Raw genomic sequence first — 23330 nt, 5'->3', positions numbered from 1 at the left:
CTCTTTTGCACTTTGTTGACAAATATAGCTCAGTTTCATAATATTTACTACTCAATCTCGCAGATCTTTCACAAGTGCATATAATTAACCTTTCCTAAAGTAAATACATGCCTCTTAAGTTACAGGTAAAACTTGCTTGTTTGTGTGTTACATGTGTGTTTTCCTATATGCTCAAAGGCCAAACTAAAGAAGAAGAAAAAAAAGAAGCCAGAAATAGGTATGTTTCTCTTTGCAGCCCCAGCCACTGAAGCAACAGGCCAGCACATGCAGAGAGTGCAGATGTGTAGCATCAGTGTATACATGTGTTTTGTGCCCAGTGGAGGGATTTACCCAGCATCCTTTGCAGCTCAGGCTTGGCCAGGGACGTTTCTTACGTATGCACACACAGATAGAAGAGGATGGTAGTAAGCTAGTTGCTCAGGATTGGAAGGAGAATTTTTGTCATACTTTTACAACCGTGTGCAAGGAAATCATATTGGAACAGCCTTCTTTCTACAAATTTGTGTGGTGAGTTGCAATCTCTCCTTTTGCCTTCTTTTTGCTTGTCTTTTTTATCTACCCAAGAAAAAATCATGTAAAACAAACTTAAAGTTAAACTTTTTGGACAAGGAACTGGTTTGGGGGAAGACATTTTGATTGGGTTCGGGTACATGGAGTGACAGCATCTTTGGTGCTTTTTTTTCTCTTTCTTTCCGTTGTTGCTGAAGGAATTCAAAATATGCTGCTTGATACTGGTCTCATTCTGCCTCCATTTTGCATTTGTAATTGGTCGGACAATTACAAAATACAACCTCTCTCTGATGACTGGAGTTTGCTGGAGTCTTATTCTTTAAGATACACAGAGTTGATTTTTTTAAGACTCTTCTTTAACCCTTGTTCCATTTTTTCTTTTTGCGGTGTGTCTCGTGCCCACCGCAACTTCAGCTAATTAGCTTAAATGATTTCAAATGACTGTGATCGATTGAGTGTGAGGTATGATTTATGTGTACTCATGTGTACTCAAATGTTATTAGGATCTATGAAATGTATTTTATTAATTGAGGCCATGAAAGGGGGGGGGGGTGGTACATTCATTTTTAAATTACTTACCTTTTGTTCATTAATTTTTTGGAATGATTTTGTGCTCTTTGGTTCTTCCTCATTTTGTGTTGCAAAAACTTTTACACATTCCGACTTTTTTTCTTTAAGGGTATTAATTTCCTTTTGTGATATTTTTTGTTTTTAACTGAAACAATAGATGCAAAGTGTAACATAAAAAAGGATGTGTTTTCTTTTACAAGGTTTGTTCCAAATAGTAAGATGTATTTCAAGTCATATTTGTTTTAACTTTCATATATCAAATCATTTTTGCATAATTTGTGTGTGCTCCTCTTTTTTTTATAGGTTGACTATACATTTTTGACCCCCCAATCCATTTTGATCATTACGCCTCTTATTTTTAAAAAACAATTTTGTTTTTGTTGATACCCTTAAAGTGAGTTGATAAGTTTCCACTCAGTTGTGATTGTCAATTGTGATTAACTTTCTTGACTTTTGATATCATCTACACAGTTTTACAGAATAATATTGTCATTACACTTTTTTTATTAAAAACTTATTAATGTTTTTTTTTTTTTAAAAGAAGGAATATTGACCCCGACCTCAATGGAATTTTAACTTTCAGGGGGGGGGGGGGGGCGTGGGTATTTAAAAAAAAAATCTTAATCTTTAGAATTTTCGAAGTTCATAAACATCCTTTCAGAACCTTTCTTCGTATCAAATTGAACCTTTCTTCGTTTGCCTTGTCCATGGATCAATACAAGAATTTACAAAAATTTCTTAAGAGATTCTTGACAATTTTTTGGTGCAATTGGATGATTTATGTTGTCTGACTTCAGTTGAGTACAGCACATCTGAATCCAGTACGTCACCTTAAAGACATAGTTCAGGATTTATAATTATATAAACAAAAGCAATTCAATTCAAACTGGTCATCACATTTTTACCAGCACTATTTCTCAATAGCAATATATCACTTTCAAGGAAATTATATATAAAAAGTCCACAAATCGTTCTCGCTTATTTTATTTGTATATGAACAAGCATGCGCTGCACCAAATCCAAAACAAAACACAAACTTATTTAGAGTTGTCTTCTTAAAAACATCACAACAGAATTAGACGAAAACTTTCACAGATTATGTTTGCTGAAAACAAAACCAGGAGGTACTCTAAATGAAGATGGTGGACAGTCCCTTTAAGATGTGTAGGAGTATTGTTTAAATACAAAAACTATCGTAACATGAGGCAACATTACAGCTGCACATGTTGCCCTATTGCACTTTCATTGGAGTGATCTAGCAGATTCAGATTGATGGGTTGGTAATTGTCAACAGAATAGACTCTCTATTATTATTGTGTATTCATAAAAAGTTTTATTACTGTTTTATCCACACACCAATGTGGTGTATGTAGTACTTTTCTGAGTCCTATTAAAAGTAAAGTAAATCAACAGACATGTTATATCAGGTGAGATTCAAACCCACGACCTTTGCCATCGATGTCTCACCATTTTATCATCTTTCACATTGTTTTCCTGCTAAATGCTCATTTCACATTTTGTGCCAAATATAACTGGATAAATATAGCAACGATATTAATTCATGAATCTTCCCTCAAGTTCAGCCATTTGCATTTTTTCAAAAGTTAATGTAAGTTTCTTCCACAAACAGTGATCCAGGCCTGGGATTTCATCTTTGAGAGGGCAAGGCCATTTTCATTTTGAAAAGGGCACTTCCATTGGAAAGTCATATGGAAAAAAAATCTAAGGCCTGGTGATCTATTCCTGCACAAAAACAAGCACAAAGAGAACTTTGTACATACATGTACCTTCTTTTTCAAACAATTATAGTATAGGTAGAAATTTGTCCTTAACCCCACCCCACTAGCCACTCCCCTTTACCTGCACCCCTTCAAGCCTTACAAAGAGCTGTTCTCTGTGAAAATCGAGTATTAAATAATTGGGCAGCCATTTGACACTTTTTTAATGTTTATTTTATTTTTTTTAATGTCATCTTGCTAGTTCTTTACAGGAATGCAGCTTCTACAAATTTTAAATTTTCATCACCAAAAGTAAACCATAATTGAACACAGTATACTTGCACTTCGGAGCTCACAAAATGGAAGAATGAAAAGAAGAAAAAAACAATGTTTACTCAACAAATTATTTTTAGACAATCTTTAACTAGATATCCAACTCGACTGACGGTCAAAGTATTTTATTCTTATTTTTTCTTTTTTCCCAGTTCTTATTATACACATGCACCCTACCATAGTTCACTATGCGTGGTATGTCCGGCCCGATCTTTGGATTGTAATACTAACCATAAAACCCATTGACATTTTTTGCTTCCTTACATTGTTGTGGGCCCCAGCTCTCTGCTTGTGACATTACTCCTCGACTGGATTTCTAATCAGTAACTGTCAGCATTGCTCCTGTGATGACATTTGTTTTAGACCAGATTTTAAAAAACTATGCCAGGGTCAAGTGTTCATAGGCAGACTTTTTTCTTTGCAAAGTTTAAGCTTGTATTAATAAACAGATAAACAAAGACAGTTTTTAAACACAAATTATGATAACAAAGTTGTTAATTCACAAAGAGAAAAACTTTGTCGGGGTCGAGTGTTCCGAGAGAGAAATTGTTTTCTTTGCAAAGTTTAAGCTTGTATTTAATAAACAGATAAACAAGAACAGTTTTAAACACACTTCCTTGAAGCTCAATATAAACAGATATCCAATAAAATATTATTTTTTTTATTGCCAATTAAGCCTACATATGTGTAAAGTCTCCACTCCCATTACGAATTTGATGAAATGAAAGGTTTACATTTTCTTGACTCAGTCATAAAATTAATGGAAAAGAGTTGTAGAAACAAGCTGTGCTAATTTACTGTTAACCACATTTATACATGCTTACAATATTTCCCTCGTCTCTAGTTCAGCAAAGCATGTAGGCAGAAATGGACCAAGCAAACAATCCTTGCTGAGCATGATGGTTGTGTTTTCTGCCAACTTCAGTTCTAAGTTTGTTTTTACTTGGAATAACCTTAAGAAACAGCGTCTTGAAATTTAAGATGGCATAAAAGTGCATGATTGATTTGAACATTCTTATGAGTTCATATCAGTTAAGAGATTTAATTACCATGACATATAAGATTATCAGTTAAATGTCAGTGCAACAGTACAACGAGACTGTGTGAAGATGTTAAGTTTTTGAGAAGAAAAAAAAAAGGCCGGCCAGACAGAAAAGTCTGAAGAAGGAGTTGTGTTTGAAAGTTACAAACTCAAATATGCAGCCCTGGAATAGCATGGAGACCACGCAGGCCATGGACTCTGTTGCCCCTCGTCTTGGCCTCAGGGCCCCTTCAAAAGTTTCCCATAGACTTAAAGATGAAAGTACCCTTTGCAAAATTGCCTTGCCCTCTTAATGAGGAAATTGCAGTCCTGAATTTGTAAACATAACTTAATGTGTACTCATGATTTTTTTTTTTTTTTAAGTTTGAATAAGAGTATGAGAATTGGATGTTTAATTGTCAATCTAGAGATGCTGGAGAAAAAAAACCGGAAGCAACCAAAAACCTTTGAACTTCATATTGCTACTATTTGCAGAGATTGTACAACAAAACAAAACAATGTTAAAAGTTCTGTATTGCAGTGTCCTGCCCTGATACGACACATAGGCATTGAATGCGATTGCCTCCATGCAACCTGGTCATTGCCTTGGTGCCCTTGAAATGCTTCAGTAAAAATTTACAATTTCCTCCTAGGGTGCCCTTTACCAAGGAGAAAATGCCTTGGCGCCCTTGCCCTTTCAATAACTGAGCATACAGGCCTGAGCGTCATAGTGTACCAAGTTGAAGACCTTTTATTCTGTTCAGCACCAACAACCTTTTTTCACCCTCCTGGTACTTCTCTGACATTTGGGAACATAACACCGAGACTTAAGAACCTCCTGCTCGTTCGGAAGAGAAAGAGAGAGAGGAGATGCTCTTAGAAATCCGAAGAGAGGAGGGGGGGGGGGGGTCGGGAAGCATTCCCCTGGAATGAGATCCACGTCGACTAAAGGATCTACAGGAGATGAGAAATTTCAACCATGGGAATGACGTAGATATTAATGTATCCCCAAGGCTTAACTCTATGGGTGAGCATAGATAACCCGGCGGCAGCGTACGCACGGTGTCCATGCTCCTATAAGAATCTCCTCCTACTGAACTGCTGCATTATCGGGGCATACTATTCATGGCCGAGGGGAAACTTAATGGTATTACACAGGAAAATGATAACCAATCTATAATTATAATTAAGATTAATCTAGTCAATAATCAAGTTTGCTTGAGTGGTTTTGTTTGACTTTGCAAGACATTTGTGTTTTATTTTGGCAGTAAATGATGAGTTAAGGAAGGTATCTTAGGGTTCATTTCTTGGAATTCCCCTATCAGGGGAATGGACTATGTCCTCAAGAAGGATAGAACTCCTTGTTATCACTCATAAAAGGAATCACTTCTGGATTTTTAAAAGAGCTGTGGATGCCTGTCTGTTTTTCCCAACAATATTTGTGGGGTTGTTGTTACATGTTAGGATTCTGCTGAAAGAACGCTGTTGGTAAAAGGAAGATAGATTTTTGATCAGAAATGTTGTCATTGATTATGAAGAGGTAGTGTGTATGAAGCACAGGGATCTTATCCCTAGTGAATTGGATGAGAATAAATATAGTTTGGAATGTCTGGATGAGATATTTGATGAAATGTTTGTGTAATTCTCAGATATCTCCATGAGCTATTTATGTAGAGATGATCCCTTTTTGCTGTTCATTCATGGTTGGGTGCATTCCTTCAAGTTCTCCTTGTTGTGTTACTTTATTTTCGGACTTGAATCAGCAGGGCCCAATTTCACAAAGCTGCTTAAGCACATAAAATAGCTGAGCACAACAAAATGTTGCTTACCAGATTAAGGTTACCGGCCAATTTACCATGTCACATGTACAACTTGTGATGGATATCCTGCTCGTTTCTGCTAGGCAGAAAATTGTTAAGCATTTTTTCTGCTTAAGCAATAACAGCAACAACCACTCCCATGCAAGGTGTGTTTGGAGAGGTTTGTGGGTTAATCAAAGTGTGTTAACAAGAAGGAGGTCTTACATGTACATCAGGTATCTGCAGCAATTAAGTGTATCAATGTCTTTAAACTAAACTTGTTTTCTCTTTTTTCTTTTGCAGTGACAAAAATACACCATGCCTGCAGGTAAGATTATCTTATTAAACTGGACAGATGTATTAAATATTACTTAATGCCTATAAAGTAATTATTCAGTTGATGAAGTTTCAGCGCTTTATGAAACCATATGTCCAATCAGTCTATTTAAAGGAAAGATTGGTTCTCAGTATGGAGGTTGGTCGTACCTTCAACCTTCAACTTTCAAAACCATCACATCCGGCATTGGACAATGGTATCTCATTTTAGATTAGAATGATTTAAACATCAGGTAGGTTTTCCAAAAATAAAAATGCCGGGGAAGTATTTCATGAAGTACTGGGTCAGTTGATTGTTTACATGTTGTTATTAACAGCATAAACAATAGGTGAACAACCTTTTCAATTCCATTTTTTTTATTTGAAAGTTAAATTCTTGTGTGCCATCATTTACATGGCACTGGGTCAGGATGGACAGACGCAGGCCACAGATCTGTTGCCCCATGTCTTGGCCTTGGTGCCCCTTTAAGAGCTTCCCATTGACTCTAAGATTTTCCAATGGAAGTGCCCTTTGCAAAATTAAAGTGGCCTCGTCCTTTTAAAGATGAAATTCCAGGCCTGCCATGTATACATTTGTAGCAAGCCTTCCGCTGCTACCCCCACCCCAAGAAAGAGGAATATTTATAGGAATAATAATTTTTTTTTAAACTTTGATACTTTCATTCTTAACTTTGGATGTTTTGTGTTTTTTCGTTCCCGTATAACAGAGGTTCCTGAACCCCCTGCCAATAAACCGTACGCGGCCAAAGTCTTCAAGGACATGATCAACCTTGTGTGGCCGGGTACGACCTACGATGGGGGCAGCATCGTGACCGGGTACCAGATAGAGATGTGCGAAGGAACCAAGAATAGCTGGAAGGTTCTGACCAAGAACGTGTTCAGCACCAGCTACGCGGTCAAGGGTCTCAAAGACAATAGCACCTACAAATTCAGAGTCAGTTGTATTAACGCAATAGGGACAAGCAAACCCAGCATCGTGTCGGAGCCCATTGTAGCATCAGATTCAAAAGGGGGTAAGTCAACCGTCAGTTTGGTTTATAAAGGTGGAAGTTTGGGATGGGGGGGGGGGTGGGGGTGGGGGTTAGGGAGGGATGGGGTATTTGTTGTTTCTTCACAACGCTTTTGTAAACTAAAAAATCAGTACGCCACCATGGCGAGTCTAAAATCACAGAAGAAAGTCTCTACAGGGGGACTTTTGGGACGCTTGGTGGCAGCAGACTTACCAGGTAAAATCTATCGCTAATGTGTGCATGCTCAGACTAATGTAAATAGTGGAAATTTTCCTGGTATGTTTGCTGCCACCTACTGTTCCAAAGTCTCCCATTTGGTTACATTTTACTTCAATGGTAGAATCACAAAATGCTCTACTGTTTGTAAGTCTGGCGTATTTTGGAGCAGGAGATGCAGAGTAAAGGAATGTTAATGAACCCGGTTACCGATTGTTCACCTTGTTACATGTACAATCTGCCTGGTAGCCTGCTCATTTTGGGTTTTTAGCAAAATTATTCAGCATAATTTCTGCTTAAGCAGCTCTATGAAATTGGGTTCTGTTTGTTTATTCTTTCCCTCCTTTTTTTACCCCAAAACATGCAGATGACTATGACGAGGAGGATGAACCAGGTAAGAGGCTGCAGATTTTAAAATATCTTTCCAACTATATTCATTTCACTACAAATGCTTGTTATAGCCCAAAAGCAGCCGATCGAAGGCAACTACGATTGAATAGATGATTACAAGGTACACCACTCTTATCATCTTAAACAGTTTCAAGTCTTACTTATTTGAAAACTTATTGTCCAAATATTGTAGTCTAAACATTGAAACCATGCACACCGTTTTGTTTCTTTATAAAGAGGCAAACAAAAATTAATGGTCCAATGTTTCGACCCTAACAGAGCCTTCCTTCGAGAAAGACTCTGCTAGGGTTGAAACGTCAGGCCATTAACATTTTTGTTTGTATTTGTACCATACATAGGTCCTTTTGGTTGGTAAGCAGTTTCCACCAGCTTATTATATTTTCTTATACAAAAATAGTATACCAACTAAAAAGATCTATTAGTATACATGCAACAACAAAAAATTGTTAGTGGGCTGACTTTTTGACCCTGTCAGAGTCTGCTAGGGTCGAAATGTCAGGCAAATGACAAACATTTTAAAGGAACATCCAATTCCTTGGATCGGACGAGTTGGTATATTAAAAGCGTTTGAAACCGTTTGTTATGAAATGCATATGGTTAGAAAGATGTTTTAAAAGTAGAATATAATGATCCACACAAGTATCACTCGAAACTGCACGGTTTTCCTTTTACGTCGCGAACTATCACGGTCGGCCATTTATGGGAGTCAAAATTTTGACTCCCATAAATGGCCGACCGTGTTAGTCGACAGGGTAAAAAGAAAACCACGCAATTTCGAGGCATATTTGTGTAGATCATTGTGTTCTACTTTTACAATATCTTTCTAACCATATACATTTTACAACAAACGGTTAGAGAACGATTTTCAAAGACCAACTCGACCGATCCAAGGCAACGTGTTCCTTTAAGAGAGTGTAACACTAATTGTTTATGATGTTGAAGAGTTGTTAAGAACAAATCTACTTTCTTTAAAGATTTTAACAGTGCCAACTATTAAGACTATTTTTCCTCCTTTTATCTACAGATGAGGCATCCTTTGAACCACGGAAAGTCAAAACCAGAAAGGAAAACGTCAAGGAGTTCTATGAGATAAGAGAAGAACTAGGAAAGTACGTATGACCTTTGAACTTCAAGTTGACATTAAGAGGCATTATTGCCTGTATCTTGTGTCTCCATTTGTACGGGTGAAAAAAAGTGTAGCACAGTAGGTGCTGCCTGTACCTTGTGCCCCATTTGTACGGGTGAAACAAAGTGTAGCACAGTAGGTGCATGCCTGTGCCTGCTACAGAATGGAATGTCCGGGTTGATTTTTCTGTCAGCTTTTCGGCGGTCAGCAGAAAATTGAGGGAACTCCAATGAGAGACTATTGGGACTCTAGGTGGCAGCAGAATTAATAATAATAATAATAATAATAACCGTATTTATAACGCGCCTTTTGCCAAAGGATACAAAGCGCCATGTATTATTACTGCAAGGAGTGGGGGCGATTTTTGAGATAATATAAGACCTAATCCTTAAGCACAATGTAATGGTTTACAAGGTGCTGTGGCGCAATATGCTGCCAATCCAGCCAGGAACACCGGGGCGAACCCCTTCTCTTTTCGACAAGTGCACTGGGTTCTTTTACATGCCTTTAAACAACACATGGGACCAACGGCTTTACGTCCCATCCGAAGGACGAAGCAATGGTTATGTGTCTTGCTTAAGGACACAGGTGTCACGGCTGGGGAATTACCATTATAACTATGTTGTTTTGAGAATGCGCACATAAGCATGAAAAAAATATTTACCTGATCAGTCTGCTGCCACCTAGTGTCCTAAAAGTCCCCTGTGCAAAAGGAATTTGTCAGTGACAGTCACAGGCGACTACACTGTGTTAAGCCCGGTTCATACTTACTGTGAATGCAAATGCGATGCGAATTTGAAGTGAATTTGGCGTGACAACTCTGTGTTTGCTGCGATATTCGCAAGAGAGTTGAGCACAGCTCAACCTCTGCAAATTACTTGTTGCGAATTTGTGACGTCAACATTGGTATCCCATTTGCATTCGCAGGAAGTATGAACCGGGCTTGACTCTCTCCAAGGAAATTAGGTTAAATTTGAAGTTTGAAATGTAAATGCTTTGCTTTCTTGGAGATTGCCCGAAACTGGTTGCTTGTGCATTACTGTGTGGGGCATTACCCTTAGTATTGACGAGCTGATAAGAGCACTGGACTCAAGCTCTGGTGTTTCTGGTCGTCAGTGTGGGTTTGAGTCCAGGGGCCAATTTCATAGAGCTGCTTAAGCAAAAAATTTGCTTAAGCACGAAAATAGCTCGCTTATTTTACACATGTTACTGGCCAAAATGTCATGCCATATACATTGATTATGACTAGTATTTAGCTGTTGTTTACTTAGCATAACAATTGAGTCTTGGCCGGTAATCTGCTTTTACAAAGCAATGAATTTTTTGCTTAAGCAAAATTTTGTGCTTAAGCAGCTCTATGAAATTGGGCCCAAGTCTTGACACTTGTGACCTAAGCAAGACACTTAAGCATTATTGCTGCGTCCTCAGATGGGACGTAAAGTTGTTCGTTCCGGGTGCTGTGTAAATGCACGTGAAAGAATCCAGTGCACTACCAAAAAAAGAAGGGGTTCGCCCTGGTCTTCCTGGGGTCGATTTCACAAAGAGTTAGGACTAGTCCTAACTTAGGACTAGTCCTAAGAGATATCAAAAACGTACAGCTAGTCCTAAGTTAGGACTAGTAACTCGTCCTAACTCGAGATAAGACTAGTCCTAACTCTTTGTGAAATCCACCCCTGGTTTGATTGGCTGTATTTTGCGCCACAGCACCTTGTCAACCATTACATGGTGCTTTGTCAAGAAATTGTTCTGACTCTTTAAAAGCGTTGCTTCACAATACCTTGCAGGAAAATCCTAAATGTTGAAGCGCCTTGAGCATCACTGAGTGACGGATATAGCGCTAGAAGAAGCAGAATTTACAAGTTTTTCTTATTTAAACAATTCGCAGGGGTAAATTTGGAACAGTCAACAAGTGTGTGGAAAAGAAATCCAAGAAAATGCTTGCAGCTAAGTTTATCAAGGCAGAGAAACCAGCAGATAAAAAAGAGGTAAATGTTTTAAATATGTTATTACTTAAATTAATTTTATCCAGTAAATGATGAAGATCTTTAAAATTGGCACATTACACCCTGGGGTAGAGACCCCAATTGTTCCTGGGTTAGCTCTAAAGAGTCAGGGGAAGACTGGTTATTCAGTCTAGGTTGTTCCTCTATGGCTTTACACTGTTGCATGTTGTGTGAGTGAAATTATGCAAGGAAGTGGAAGGCAGAACAACCAATGAGAGCAAGGCTTAACCATAAGTTTGTGCTGGCTTGATTAACATGGTTGACCATGGCTGGCATGAGCATAATTGACGGTTACTTGTTTTGGCAGTTTATACTTGCCAATCGATCAGACCATCATAAATATATTGTGATTACAGATTGGGAAAGTCTCGCCCGTATCAAACAAAGACTAAAGCACCCATACAGTTTTTACCAAAGGCAGGGTGTACTTTTGGTCATTACTCAAGTTAATGGTCATTAAAACATACGTGGGAAAGAGCACTGGAGAGCTACTGATACCATAAAACATTGTTAGGAACGCCCCTTTTGAAGTAAAGTAGTTTCAGAGAAAGAGGTAATTTTTCACATAAACATTTTGAATCTGAGGCCTTTTCCTCAGGCGTCTGTAAAGCAAAAATTCTATGCAGCAAGGGTGGTTTTTTTTCTTCGTTATTTTCTTGCAACTTCGATGACCAATTGCGTCCAAATTTTCACAGACTTGTAATTATTTTATGCATGTTTTATACAATGTGTATTTTTTTTCCAAGGCGTCAATAGACAGTGAGCTTTCAAAATGGAGCTGAAGAATGTTGTGGCGGTAAAGTTAACAGTCCTATATACTTTTCATTACAGTGTGAACATGAAATTGAAATCATGATGGTTCTACAGCACCCTAAGCTGCTTCAGCTTTATGATGCCTTTGCCACAGGAAATAATATGGTCATGATTCTAGAATAGTAAGTACCTTTATTTATTATTTTTGTTCAGACTGTTCTTTCAAGACCCAATAAGAATGGGGTTTTGTTGTTGTAAATAACATGCTCTCATTTTACAGACGTAAGCACTTTGAAGTTTGAGAAGCTCTTGACACTACACAAATTTTACTTGTTTCATTGCTGTAGTGAGTCTGAAAATGATACAGTTATTAAAAAGTTCTGTCTACTCTTTTCTCCTGGCTCTCTTGTCAGCTTGCTGGGCATGTCTGGCTTCCTTTGCCCTCCATGTGCCTTTTAAAACCAGTGATCTTGAAGCATCTGTCTGTGTCAATGCTGGCCAAATTTCATGTCTCCAGCATAACAATTTGTAATCTTAATAGCTGTTAATTAAATTTGCATCGGGTATAAAGAATATTAATTGTTGGTGTTACCCGTACACCGATGTGTGTCAGCACTGTATACTCAGTACTTTCCCGAGTTCTGTGAACAAATATCACAGGCATATTACTCAGGTGGGATTCGAACCCACGACCCTTGCAATTCTAGAGCAGTGTCTTACCAAGTAGACCAACGAGATTGCCTGAGAGACAGTTCAAATCCTAATTTGTAATCTTGTTATCAAACTTGTTTTTGCTCAGTGGACTTTAGGTTCAAAACATGGATGTGCTAAGGGCCCAAAGAAGAAGAGAGGCTAGTTAATCCATTGGGTATATGCAGAGCCATGAGATTGGGCCCAGATCAAGATAACGCAATTCTTTTTTTCATCTATCTACTCAGTGTTTCAGGTGGAGAATTGTTTGAGAGAGTTATTGATGAATCCTTTGATCTGACGGAAAAGGAAGTTACGTTCTTCATGCGGCAAATCTGCGAAGGTGTCAAATTCATGCACGCTCAAAAAGTTTTGCACCTTGACATGAAAGTAAGAAAACTTTACTCCAATTGTCTTACTCAAAGAATAAGTACAAAAAATTAAAAAAAATGATCGTCTCGCCCTTAACTTAAAGACACTGGATACCTTTGGTAATTGTCAAAAACCAGTCTTCTCACTTGGTGTATCTCAACATGTGCACAAAATACGAAACCTGTGAAAATTTGAACTCAATTGGTGGTGGAAGCTGCGAGATAATAATGGAAGAAAAAAAAAAACCTTGATACACAAAGTTGTGTGCTTTCAGATGCTTGATTTTTCTGAGGTCTTTAAATCAAATTCAAATATTTTAGTGGTTTTAGTGGTCAAAGGTGCATTCTGCTGCAGGGAATTGGAATTTTATATAAATACCCCGCCTGCAGCGTTGGAACCGTCTGCCTCATCAAATTCTTTCAGCTGAGCTACTTGAAGTATTCAGGAAACATCTCAAAACTTTCCTGTTCAATGATTGACTGCTGAGGACCAGCTGTCTTCCCATTATGAATGCCTTTATTTATTTGCTTGTTGTACTGTTTTTTGTTAAGCGCTGTGATACCTTGTGTAAGAGCCTTCTATAAATGCCTGTTATTGTTATGATTATTATTACTAATGCTACTGGTGAAAAAATCTACATAGAACCAGCTGAATTAACGCACTTCCCCCCCCCCCCTGTCTACAGCCAGAAAACATCCTATGTGTGCGAAAGAATAGCAACAAAATCAAGATTATTGATTTTGGTCTTGCTCAAGTCATGAAGAAGGGACTTAAAGTGTCGTGTGGTACGCCAGAGTTCTTGGCCCCAGAGGTTGTGTCATATGACGAGGTCTCCTACACAACAGATATGTGGGCTGTAGGTGTCATCTGCTACGTTTTGTAAGTGTCTTCAATATATCTGTTGAAGTAGAAAACTTAATCTTAATTTTTAATTTAACCCATGAAATATGAATAGACCACCGAGATTGCCCAGTAGCTAGAGGCAGTTCGAATCCTGTGTTTTAGCAGTGGGTACCACAAAGATGCAATCTATTTAATCTTAATTCTTAATGAAGAAAGTCCTCTCAACTGTCTCGGAGAAACAAGATAAGAACAGAACAATAAAACATTAAATGTATAAACCTTTTTACAGCAACCAGCAATTTGTGGATATGTGCACTGTTTTTTTTTAATAAAAATTGTAAATATTCTTATCTGAAAAAAGTTGTCTTAATTTGGTCTCTGGCTGCGATAATGGTTTTTATCAATAAACCATTTCAATTTCTCCTGAAGACGAGCAGAGTGTACTTTTCGAAACGTCGAGACCACACCGGCTCTTTTCGGAGCCAAACCTCCCACTAAAGAGATTTACACATGGTTGTACCCGTAAGTTTACTCTTTTTTTACAGTTTCTTCCCACATTTTATTTTCTATTTTCAATTTGATCTGATGCTTACAGATTGAGCGGGTTGTCGCCGTTCATGGGCGATAATGAAGGTGAGACAATGAGTAACATCCTTAAGGTGGAATGGGACTTTGATGATGAATGCTTTGATGAAATCTCAGACCTGTCCAAAAACTTCATTGAAAGCCTCCTCAAAGAGGACAAAAGGTACGTCAATGCATATTTCTCAATATTACTTCGACTTTTGTAATTGCATTATTTTGTAATTATTTAAGAGACTGGACACTATTGGTAATTGTCAAAGACCAGTTTTCTGACAAATTCAAGGAAAATTACTTCTTTCTCAAAAACTACGTCACTTCAGAGAAAGACGTTTCTCACAATACTTTATACCATCATCCTCTCCCCATTACTCATTACCAAGTGAGGTTTTATGCTAATAATTGTTTTGAGTAATTACCAATCGTGTCCACTGCCTTTAAGCGGCGTGTAAATTTTGTTTTGTGTTGTTAGTATTATTTTTGGCATAACGTCATACCGTATAATCATTGCCAATATCTGTACCTTTGGTCGCAACACATTTCTCTGCCCATATTCAGAACCCTTATTCAAACCCTTAATATCAATGCATATAATAATTTTTTTCAATTGCTTTGTTTAATGAATTTTCTAGCTTGTTTAAAACTTTTTAAATGTTTCGTATTGTGTCCACCATATCCCAATGCTTTGTTTCGCAATTTAAAAAATCTTCCTTATATTAATAGTTTGGTTTACTTTCATGTTGAATTGCTTGCCTGCTATCTACACCCTTTAAAGTTAAACATTTGATTTGTGTTTATTGTAAAATATATTATTGTCTTGGTTTTATATTTTGTTTACTGTAAGGCGCTTTGGGGTATTTTACAAAAGGCGCCATATAAATGCATTTTATTATCAGTAGTATATTCTCACATCAGTTTATTGTCACTATATCTGGCAATCAAAGAAACTTGAAACTGTGACCACACAAATTATTATCGGAAAAGATGTCAACACTTTTTTCAACTTTTGTTTGTACTTTAGTGAAAGAATGACAGCTGATCAGTGCTTGAATAATGACTGGCTAAAGAAGGAACTCAAAAGTACACACGCCCTCTCCAAGGCTCGAATCAAGAAATACGTCATCAAGAGAAGGTGGCAGGTTAGTACAACTAGATATATATGTGTGGCAATCGGGTCAGGACGCTATTCTGAGAATCGGTAATCGCCTTTATTCTCTGTATCTGTATCTGTATAGGTAAAGACAGTGATGAAGCACACATTAGAGCTGCCTTCGTAGAATTGACTTATAATATCTCAAAAACTTTATAGTAAATCGTATAACAAGTTACTGTAATAAATGAATAATGGACCTCGCTTGAGCTTGGGCCATTAGTAGCAGCCAGCCACCAACCTGTCATTACCAAACTGTTATTCCTTAATTCATGTTTCTTTTCAAAGAGAGAATCAGTGATAATTACTTTTTCAATTCAGTTCAATTCAGATACACATTTATTTTCATACTTCTATGAAAAATATCAACAAGTACATTTATAAGTTGAGTAAAGCAAAAAGAACATTAAGTAACAGTAAGCAGGAATTTGGGGGTTGGGAGGGGTTCTTTACAAGTCGAACTTTCTTCAAGACCTTTAAAATATTGAATGATTTGACGATCCCGTAAAGATCTGCTCTCCACCTCTCTCTCTCTCATTACTCGCTTTTCCTAATTATTTGTCACTGTCATTTTCTCCAGTTGTTTGTCCGCCTGTCTGTCTGTCTGTCTGTCTGTTGGTCTGTCTGTTTCGTCTTTGTATTGTCTTAAGCATGTCTTAGGTTATGTATTTGTTTATGTAAAGGCAGGCTGTTACAAGCTACCTGGCTGACTTTGGGCCTTGCCTCCCTGCGCTCTCCTCTGTGTTTTATTTATACATGTATGCATTACAATGTAGTTCTGTATTACTTGTGGAAATATGTTTGTGGAAATAATTGTGAATTGAATTGAATTGAATATTTACTTTTTTTTTTACTTCTTGACTTTGCAGAAAGCTTTCAATGCAGTCCGAGCCATGATACGAGTCAAGAGGTTTATATAGATACTAAAGAAAGAGCCTCCTTGTTTTACATCCAAGCTGCATCTTGCCAGAAAATCTTCATCTGTTGTCACTTTGCATCCACTGTTAAATCTGTGATGCCGTCACCATAGCAGCTGGTATCGCAGCAATTGGAGTTGTTACCTCAAGTTTCGAGCCATCGGGGGAGAAAAAAAACACCCATTTCTAGGTGCCTCGGACTAGAGAAGTATCGATTAACCAACACAGTGGTGTCCGTGTTTGAAAGCTATGACGGACACATCAGACAAAGGTGATAAACTTCAAAATCAAAATGTATTTATTGTCACAAACACTCCAGAAATACCAAATAAAAAAGGGCAATATTAGGGAGCATCTCATTCATTGGCTATGCATAGGTGACCCTTAAATTAAATCTATTGTTTCTGTCTTTGTTTTACGGTACTAAATAAACAAAGAACTTATCGTTGATACTGAGACCTGAATCCAGAAAAAAGAAGCAGCTACTTTTCACATCAACTCTATTGTTACATGTCTTTTTCCACAAAACATAACCAAGACATTTTGTAGGTGTGTGTGTGTGCGTGTTAGGCTTACTTCAAAAAATGGTTATTGGTGTACAGTAACAAAGGCTGTGTTGCTACTCAAAGACATGAAACAAAGTAGGCCTACTTTGGGGATTGTTTCCCACAAAATAACTTCTTTCTATGGTAAACGCATAAATGATGTTTTTTCGATACCGTTCAGCTGATACTTGGAATATTTAAGAAAAACATCGAACATGTTCACACGTTTTAACAACAGAAAAACAAATTGTAAGATTTTAAAACTGTCCAATATTTGTTGTCAATTATGTAGACTTATAGAGCTGTACAAATGAAAAAAAAAAAAAAAAAAAACATTTTGAAAGAATAGTTTTAAGTAATTCTACTTCTCAGTTCCACATGAGTGAAATACTTACAAATACATTTCAAAATTGTTCCATTCTTTTGTACCAATAGCAAGAGCTAACAATCTTTAAGAGTCAACCTAATGTTTACAAGTTGCTGACAAATTGAATTTGAATTATGTAAGTATGGGATTGTAAGGCATTTGATTGCTTTGAATGTTGGATTTTAAAACTGGACCATTTTTTAAAACGATGCACCCTTTATCGCACTGTGGTCAGGTCACACTGGTATGGTTCCCTGCTTGTGAGAGTGCAACATCTCTTTTCACAAATAGGTATCAGACTTCTAGTGATGAAAAACAAGATGGTCGCCCCATGATAATGATATACATAGCAGGTATGGCATCTAAATTGAATCTTATTTGACTTCTCTGGTAACAAAACCATTGCAGAGCTGTCAAAAAGGAAATATACCTACAATTATTACTTTTATGGAGTTAAATCTCTGTGTCCAAGTGAGAAACTCAAATAAACAAACAAACAGGAGTCACAAAGCATAATGATAGCAAGAATGAAGTAGAAAAAAAAGACGAAAAAACGTGAGGCAAGAAAAGTTACAAAAGAAAAAAAAAAAAAAAGAACAAAATTATAGAGTTAGTTAAATCTTGATTAGTAAAGTTTTGGGTATTCTTTCCATTTTTGCTTGTTTTCCATGAAATAACATTTGTGTATCCTGTTGGTTTGTAAACAGCGAATGATTGTGAATGGATAAATGCGGTTGTTGTTCTTCATGTTGATAACATGGAGTCTCGAAAGATTGAAGAAAGGAATTTGAGAAGAGAAAGTTTGAAAAACTGCCCTGATGGACTTAACAATAAAATAGCCACATATAAACCACTACAAACCTAAAGAATGTTGTGGTATGTGGCAATGTTGTCTTTACAAATGATAATAATATTGATTGAGGGTATTGTGAAGTTTTGTCTTTTAAAGTAAAATGTTTCGGTGTTATATTTACATGTGTTTACTTAGAGAGTGATCTTGTTAAAAGAAATATTAATGGTTTTGTGCAACAACAGAGAGAGAGTATCAGTGGTAATTAACTTTCTTTGTCAGTGTTGTTTAAATAATTCTGACAAAGAGTACAGAAATAACTTTTATTTGGTATCGTTTACATATTAATTTAATTACTTTGAGTTTTTTATGTATAGAAATTAAACTGTGATTGCAAGAATTATATGTTAAAAAAAGTTTTAATGTTCCTATTTATAAATGTTATTAAGAATAATTTTCATTTCTTTTTAGTTGTCTGCAGGGTGAACAGTAGTGAACTACTTGGTTAACACTATAAGTATTAGTTGTGTTTATACTTAACACAATAACAAAAGTAGTTGTTCAGTTGTGTGAACTTTCTTTTTCATGTTTCATGTTCTACTCATCTTTTTGTTGTATTTGCAATTTCTCTCTCCTAGCAAATATATCTTTGGATTATTCATTTACTTCCCTTCTTGGTCCAGAGCTTTCTGTTTTCTTTGATCTCCTGTTTCTACCGAGTCCCTTTTTCTGATTAGTGTTCTCCTCCATTCAATCTGTATTTTCTCTGGTTTTGGTGTATCATTTGTGTCTTGTGTCAATTGTTGCAAAATCTGCCAATGTTCATCCATTTAAATTGGGCATACAATTATCCATGATATGTTGTTAAGAACAATTCTGTTTTTCCTATTTATCATGTACGAATTAGATTGTATTTGGCTTTTGAATAAGATCATTTTAGATGGTAGTGTCATCCAAGTTGAACAAGAAATAATGACGGAGCTCCCAGTTTGAGAGGGATGTTAAATTCAAGTCATTTGAGGTTACCGGTTAAAATGGCTCTCTTTCCCAAATAAGTTGATCACTTGCCTGGTTGAACACAACATTCACTGTGTTTTTAAAAGTGTCAATGTAAAATAAGTACTGTTTTTGTTTCGATTCACCTTTTTGGTTTTCTTTCTACCTCTTTATATGTCCCAGTCTTTGACAGTCCCTGTCCTTCATATCTTTTTATGTAACCCACCATTTTAATTATAAATACATATTTTTTCTTAATTGATGATTACTAACTGATGTTCATTTCCTGTGAGTCGGCTAGTCAGGCAGTCAGTTATTTTGTCTGTCTTTCTGTATGTAATATATTTACATTTAAATATAAATATGGATATAAATATATATCCCAGGTGACTGGTTCGTAAAAAAGAAAAAAAAATCTTGTAGAAGTAGAAGCAGCTGATAGTTCTATCAGATGCTGTTTGACTTTCCTATAGTGCATCTGTAAAAAAAAGTTTTTTGGACCAGTGTTCGTTTTAGAAGGCCCCTTTTTGATGCCAATGTTGTCCTATTGTTTATTGGACAGTTTTCAAATTGGAGAAGTCAGGACCCAAGATTCCTTTCTCATGAAGAGAAAGTGCGTCATTGGATTGGTACCTGACTGACCACAGAATGAAAAAAGGCACACCAAATGATGTTGTTGTTGTTGGGGTTTGGGTTTTTTCTTCTCTCCCTTTTTTGGTGGGCTGGGGGCATTTCTTCCTTAATCACTTGAGTCTTTGAGAGCGAGAGAAAGAGAGAGGGGGAGAGTGTGAGAGAAAGAAAAGAGAATTTACAATTTTAATTACCGTTTGACAATATTTAGTTTAACTTAAATCCTGTAACTGCTATTGCTTTTTATCAAAAAGTTTTCTTTTAAATACTTGTGAATTTTCCAAAAATTCCAACAATTTACCTATAAAAGGTAGTTTTTAGAGAACGAACTTGGGCTCAATACAGTATGTGTTTCTTATGGTTGCGACCCATTCACAAGGAGGGTCAACTAACACTACAGATTAACAAGAAATTTCATGAAGCGCACACTATTTATTTCAGAATGGGTTGTTAAATCTTAATGATCAGACATCAAATTTGTCCAAGTGTTGGCTTGTTACATTTTATTCTCACATCTAATTGGATTTTAACCAGCCGGTCGTTTTGTGAGAAAAAAAGAAAGAAAAGTAAACCATCAACTTGGCAATGTTATAAAACACCCATTAAAATAATGGAACAGTCAGTACAATGTTCAGCAAACGTTTGCCCCTACAGTTGCCATTGCGATTATAGAACATGACATTTTTTAATCAAGGGGGTGAGACACTGGCATTGAATCGCATTTATGTATGAAAGAGTTGTACTATAACTATAGAACAAATTATGTATTTTTGTTTAATTTCTGCTTTTATAAATATCCATCGATGTTTGTTATATACAGCTTTAATTATTAGACAGAAAATGGAGTGGGTTTTTCTTAGCTGTTACAAATAATAATTTTAAAAAATCCTATTAAACCACTGGTGGTGTGTTAAACATTGTTATATTCAAACTAAAGGTAGTTCATATTATAATACCATGTGCTGTTAACTCATTACACTTTTGTTCCTATAGACAGTGATACTCTATTCAATTAGGAGAGAACGTGTGTTCCATTTTGGCGCATTGTGGATGACGGAATAAACAGTAATTTTCCAAACCAGAACATTTTGTTTTGTTGTAATGTTGTAGGTGTTAGCTCCAGGGCCCAATTTCATAGAGCTGCTTAGCACCAAAATTTGTTTAGCATAAAGCTTCCTTAATAAAAACAGGATTACCAACCAAATGTCCACGTGATTTTCAGGATAAGCAAACAACAGCTGAATACCAGTAACAAGCAATCTGCAACAAATGGAAATTTGGTTGGTAATCTGTTTTTATCAATGAAGACATTTTATGCTAAGCAAATTTTTGTGCTAAGCAGATCTATGACATTGGGCCCCGGGTGTTCAAACCCTGGAGCTCAGGATGTTTGATTTCGAACCCAGTCCGGGTTGTTAAAACCCAGCTAAGGGTGTTCAAACCCAGCTTGGGGTGTTCGAACCTAGCCCGGGATGTTAAAACCCTCACCCAGCTCCTTGTGTTCTACCTCAGCTTGGAGCGGTGGAATTCAGTTTGGGGTGTTCGAACCCAACTTGGAGTGTTTGAACTCATCTTGGGTGTGTTCGAAATCCATTCTGCATGGGGTGTTCAAACCCAGCTTCTTGTGTTCGAACTCGGCTCAGGGTGTTCGAACCCAACTCAGGGTCTTTGAAACTCAGCCTGGATGTTTTCGACCAGCCTGTGGTGTTTGAACCCAAATCCTAGCTGAACTCAGCTTGGTTGTGTCGAACCCAGCCTTGGTGTTTGAACCCAGCTAGGGGTGTTCAAACCAAGCTAAAGGGTGTTCAAACCCAGCTTGGGGTGTTCAAACCTAGCCTGGGATGTTAAAACCCTCACCCAGCTCCTTGTGTTCTACCTCAGCTTGGAGCGTTGGAATTCAGCTTGGGGTGTTCGAACCCAACTTAGGGTGTTTGAACTCAGCCTGGGTGTGTTCGAACCCATATAATTTATATTATTTATTAATCCTATCCAGCAGACTCGTTTGCATTGAAATGTGTCTAGAATTGTGTACTCAAAGGCACCCATGGAAATGGTTCAATTGAGCTGCCCCCTCCCCCCACACCGGCTTAAAATCCAGGATATCTCGAGGTTGTTGCTAGACAGTTTTGAGGGTCGGCATGGCATGAGATTCTGTCCCCTGGAGGTACTGTCCTCTCCCCTCCCCCCCCCCATATGGCCAACTGTGTCAAACTTCTTTTGATTCGCTCTCTTTTGAATCCCCCTTCTCCAGCTAGTTCATTTTAATTTGTAGTGTTAAATTCTTGAATCTGAAGCTGGATGCATTCTTCTCACAGCACGCATGGAGACGTGCCAAAGTAGTTAAAAGGAAAAACAGTATGCAATGTTTGCTGACAAAACAGGTTGGTCAATCCATTAGTCAGTATTTTCTTTGTTTAACGAAGCATCATGGCATTTCGAACATTTCCAGAGTTTTTTAGTAGACTTAGTCATCTTAACCATAAAATATTCATTCATTTTCTTTTAGTTTCCATCATCAATAATAAAATACAGTTAAATTTTATTTATTTTGGCTGTACCAGCATACACCGATGTGTGTTAGCACTGTATACTCAGTACTTTCAAAAGTTCTGTGAAAAAAATCCGATGAATATTACTCAGGCTTACATTTTGTTGTTCATTGTGATTGAGTGAAAATGCAGAGCTAGATATTTTGCCTCAATGAACACCCCAAAAGCCCTGACCCCGAGCCCCGCCCCCTCTCCCCCAACACACACACACAAAGGAATCTCTTCGTGATTGGCCACTAGTTCAAGTCACATGACCATGTCGAATATCAGGTGGCCGGGGGGTGCTCGCGGCCGGGGTCATCCTAGGTCATGTGTCATCCGAATTCCGGAAGCGATGGTTTTCACTCACTTCAGAGAAGTCAGCATGTTGTAAGCAGCAGGCCACTTCGTCATTATTTTGTGGTTAGACTGAGACTCGAAAAGAGAATTTAACCTAACTTGAACCATGGAGGAACAGTTGTGTATATAGAGGAGCAAAATATTACCAACAACGTGTGGTTGTTGAAGGGAGTATTTCTACATACTCCATGCTCCACTCGACGAAACGGACGGCGAACCACGATGGCAGGGGGCTTGTCCGCAACGACTAAACCCTAACTAAACGCACCGAGAAGCCAGTCACTAAACTGCTCAATATCCTGGTATGCTCTGGCATTTGGATCGAAACCCATGGATCTTTGAGGAGCATAGATCGGGACTAAACAACCATCGTACTCTAGACTACGAACTCCTCCCACTACAGTCTACACTACCAAGTACAAATTTACACTAAATTACAGCTTGCATTGCTGATTGCTGGTGTCTTTTGTTGTTGAAATCATCATAAAGTAAAGAACCCAGGACTGACTCTACCATATAGCGCAAGGAACACTCCACCAAGCATTAGGTAGGTAAGTAAAGAAAAGGCAGACCTAACTACCAAAGGAGAGCCTACCCTAAAAGCCTGGTTCATACTTGACTGCGAATGCGAGTGCGGAGAGATTGCCTTATCCTGCCACCACCTTTCAAAAGTTTCAGTAATTTTTACGAAAATTCTCATTTGTGTGTTAAAGGCAGTGGACACTATTGGTAATTACTCAAAATAATTATTGGC

General features: G+C 37.4%; 2 protein-coding genes across 4 annotated transcripts in view; both read left to right on the top strand.

The window, feature by feature from the left end:
• Positions 1-242: 242 nt before the first annotated feature.
• LOC117291258 (myosin light chain kinase, smooth muscle-like) lies at positions 243-20772 on the top strand. Of its 3 annotated transcripts, none has more exons than XM_033772883.1 (12): positions 243-507; positions 6255-6279; positions 6995-7300; positions 7881-7907; positions 8949-9033; positions 10936-11035; positions 11885-11988; positions 12745-12886; positions 13554-13747; positions 14307-14459; positions 15315-15432; positions 16313-20772. In XM_033772883.1, the coding sequence occupies exons 2-12, from the start codon at positions 6270-6272 to the stop codon at positions 16361-16363; spliced, it is 1290 nt and encodes a 429-aa protein (XP_033628774.1). In that variant the 5' UTR covers positions 243-507; positions 6255-6269; the 3' UTR covers positions 16364-20772. The 3 variants fall into 3 exon arrangements, with proteins under 3 accessions (XP_033628774.1, XP_033628775.1, XP_033628776.1); XM_033772884.1 differs by lacking the exon at positions 243-507 and adding an exon at positions 5558-5640; XM_033772885.1 differs by lacking the exon at positions 243-507 and adding an exon at positions 5574-5636.
• Positions 20773-22579: 1807 nt separating this feature from the next.
• Positions 22580-23330, top strand: part of LOC117291823 (striated muscle-specific serine/threonine-protein kinase-like) — a 93500-nt gene continuing 92749 nt past the window's right edge. Inside the window, exon 1 of the mRNA XM_033773749.1 lies at positions 22580-23127. The gene's annotated coding sequence lies outside the window, so the exon portion shown is untranslated. The remainder of the gene's footprint in view (positions 23128-23330) is intronic.

The sequence above is a fragment of the Asterias rubens genome, chromosome 6 (assembly GCF_902459465.1).
Source record: "Asterias rubens chromosome 6, eAstRub1.3, whole genome shotgun sequence".
NCBI lineage: Eukaryota > Metazoa > Echinodermata > Asteroidea > Forcipulatida > Asteriidae > Asterias > Asterias rubens.
This window is presented reverse-complemented; position numbering and strand designations above follow the sequence as displayed.

Bases quoted from the DNA above. Each gene is read 5' to 3' on its own strand.
- LOC117291258 (XM_033772883.1), top strand. The intron at 11,036-11,884 runs GTAAATGTTTTA...TTTTCATTACAG, and splicing joins AACCAGCAGATAAAAAAGAG to TGTGAACATGAAATTGAAAT. The intron at 15,433-16,312 runs GTTAGTACAACT...TTGACTTTGCAG, and splicing joins TCATCAAGAGAAGGTGGCAG to AAAGCTTTCAATGCAGTCCG.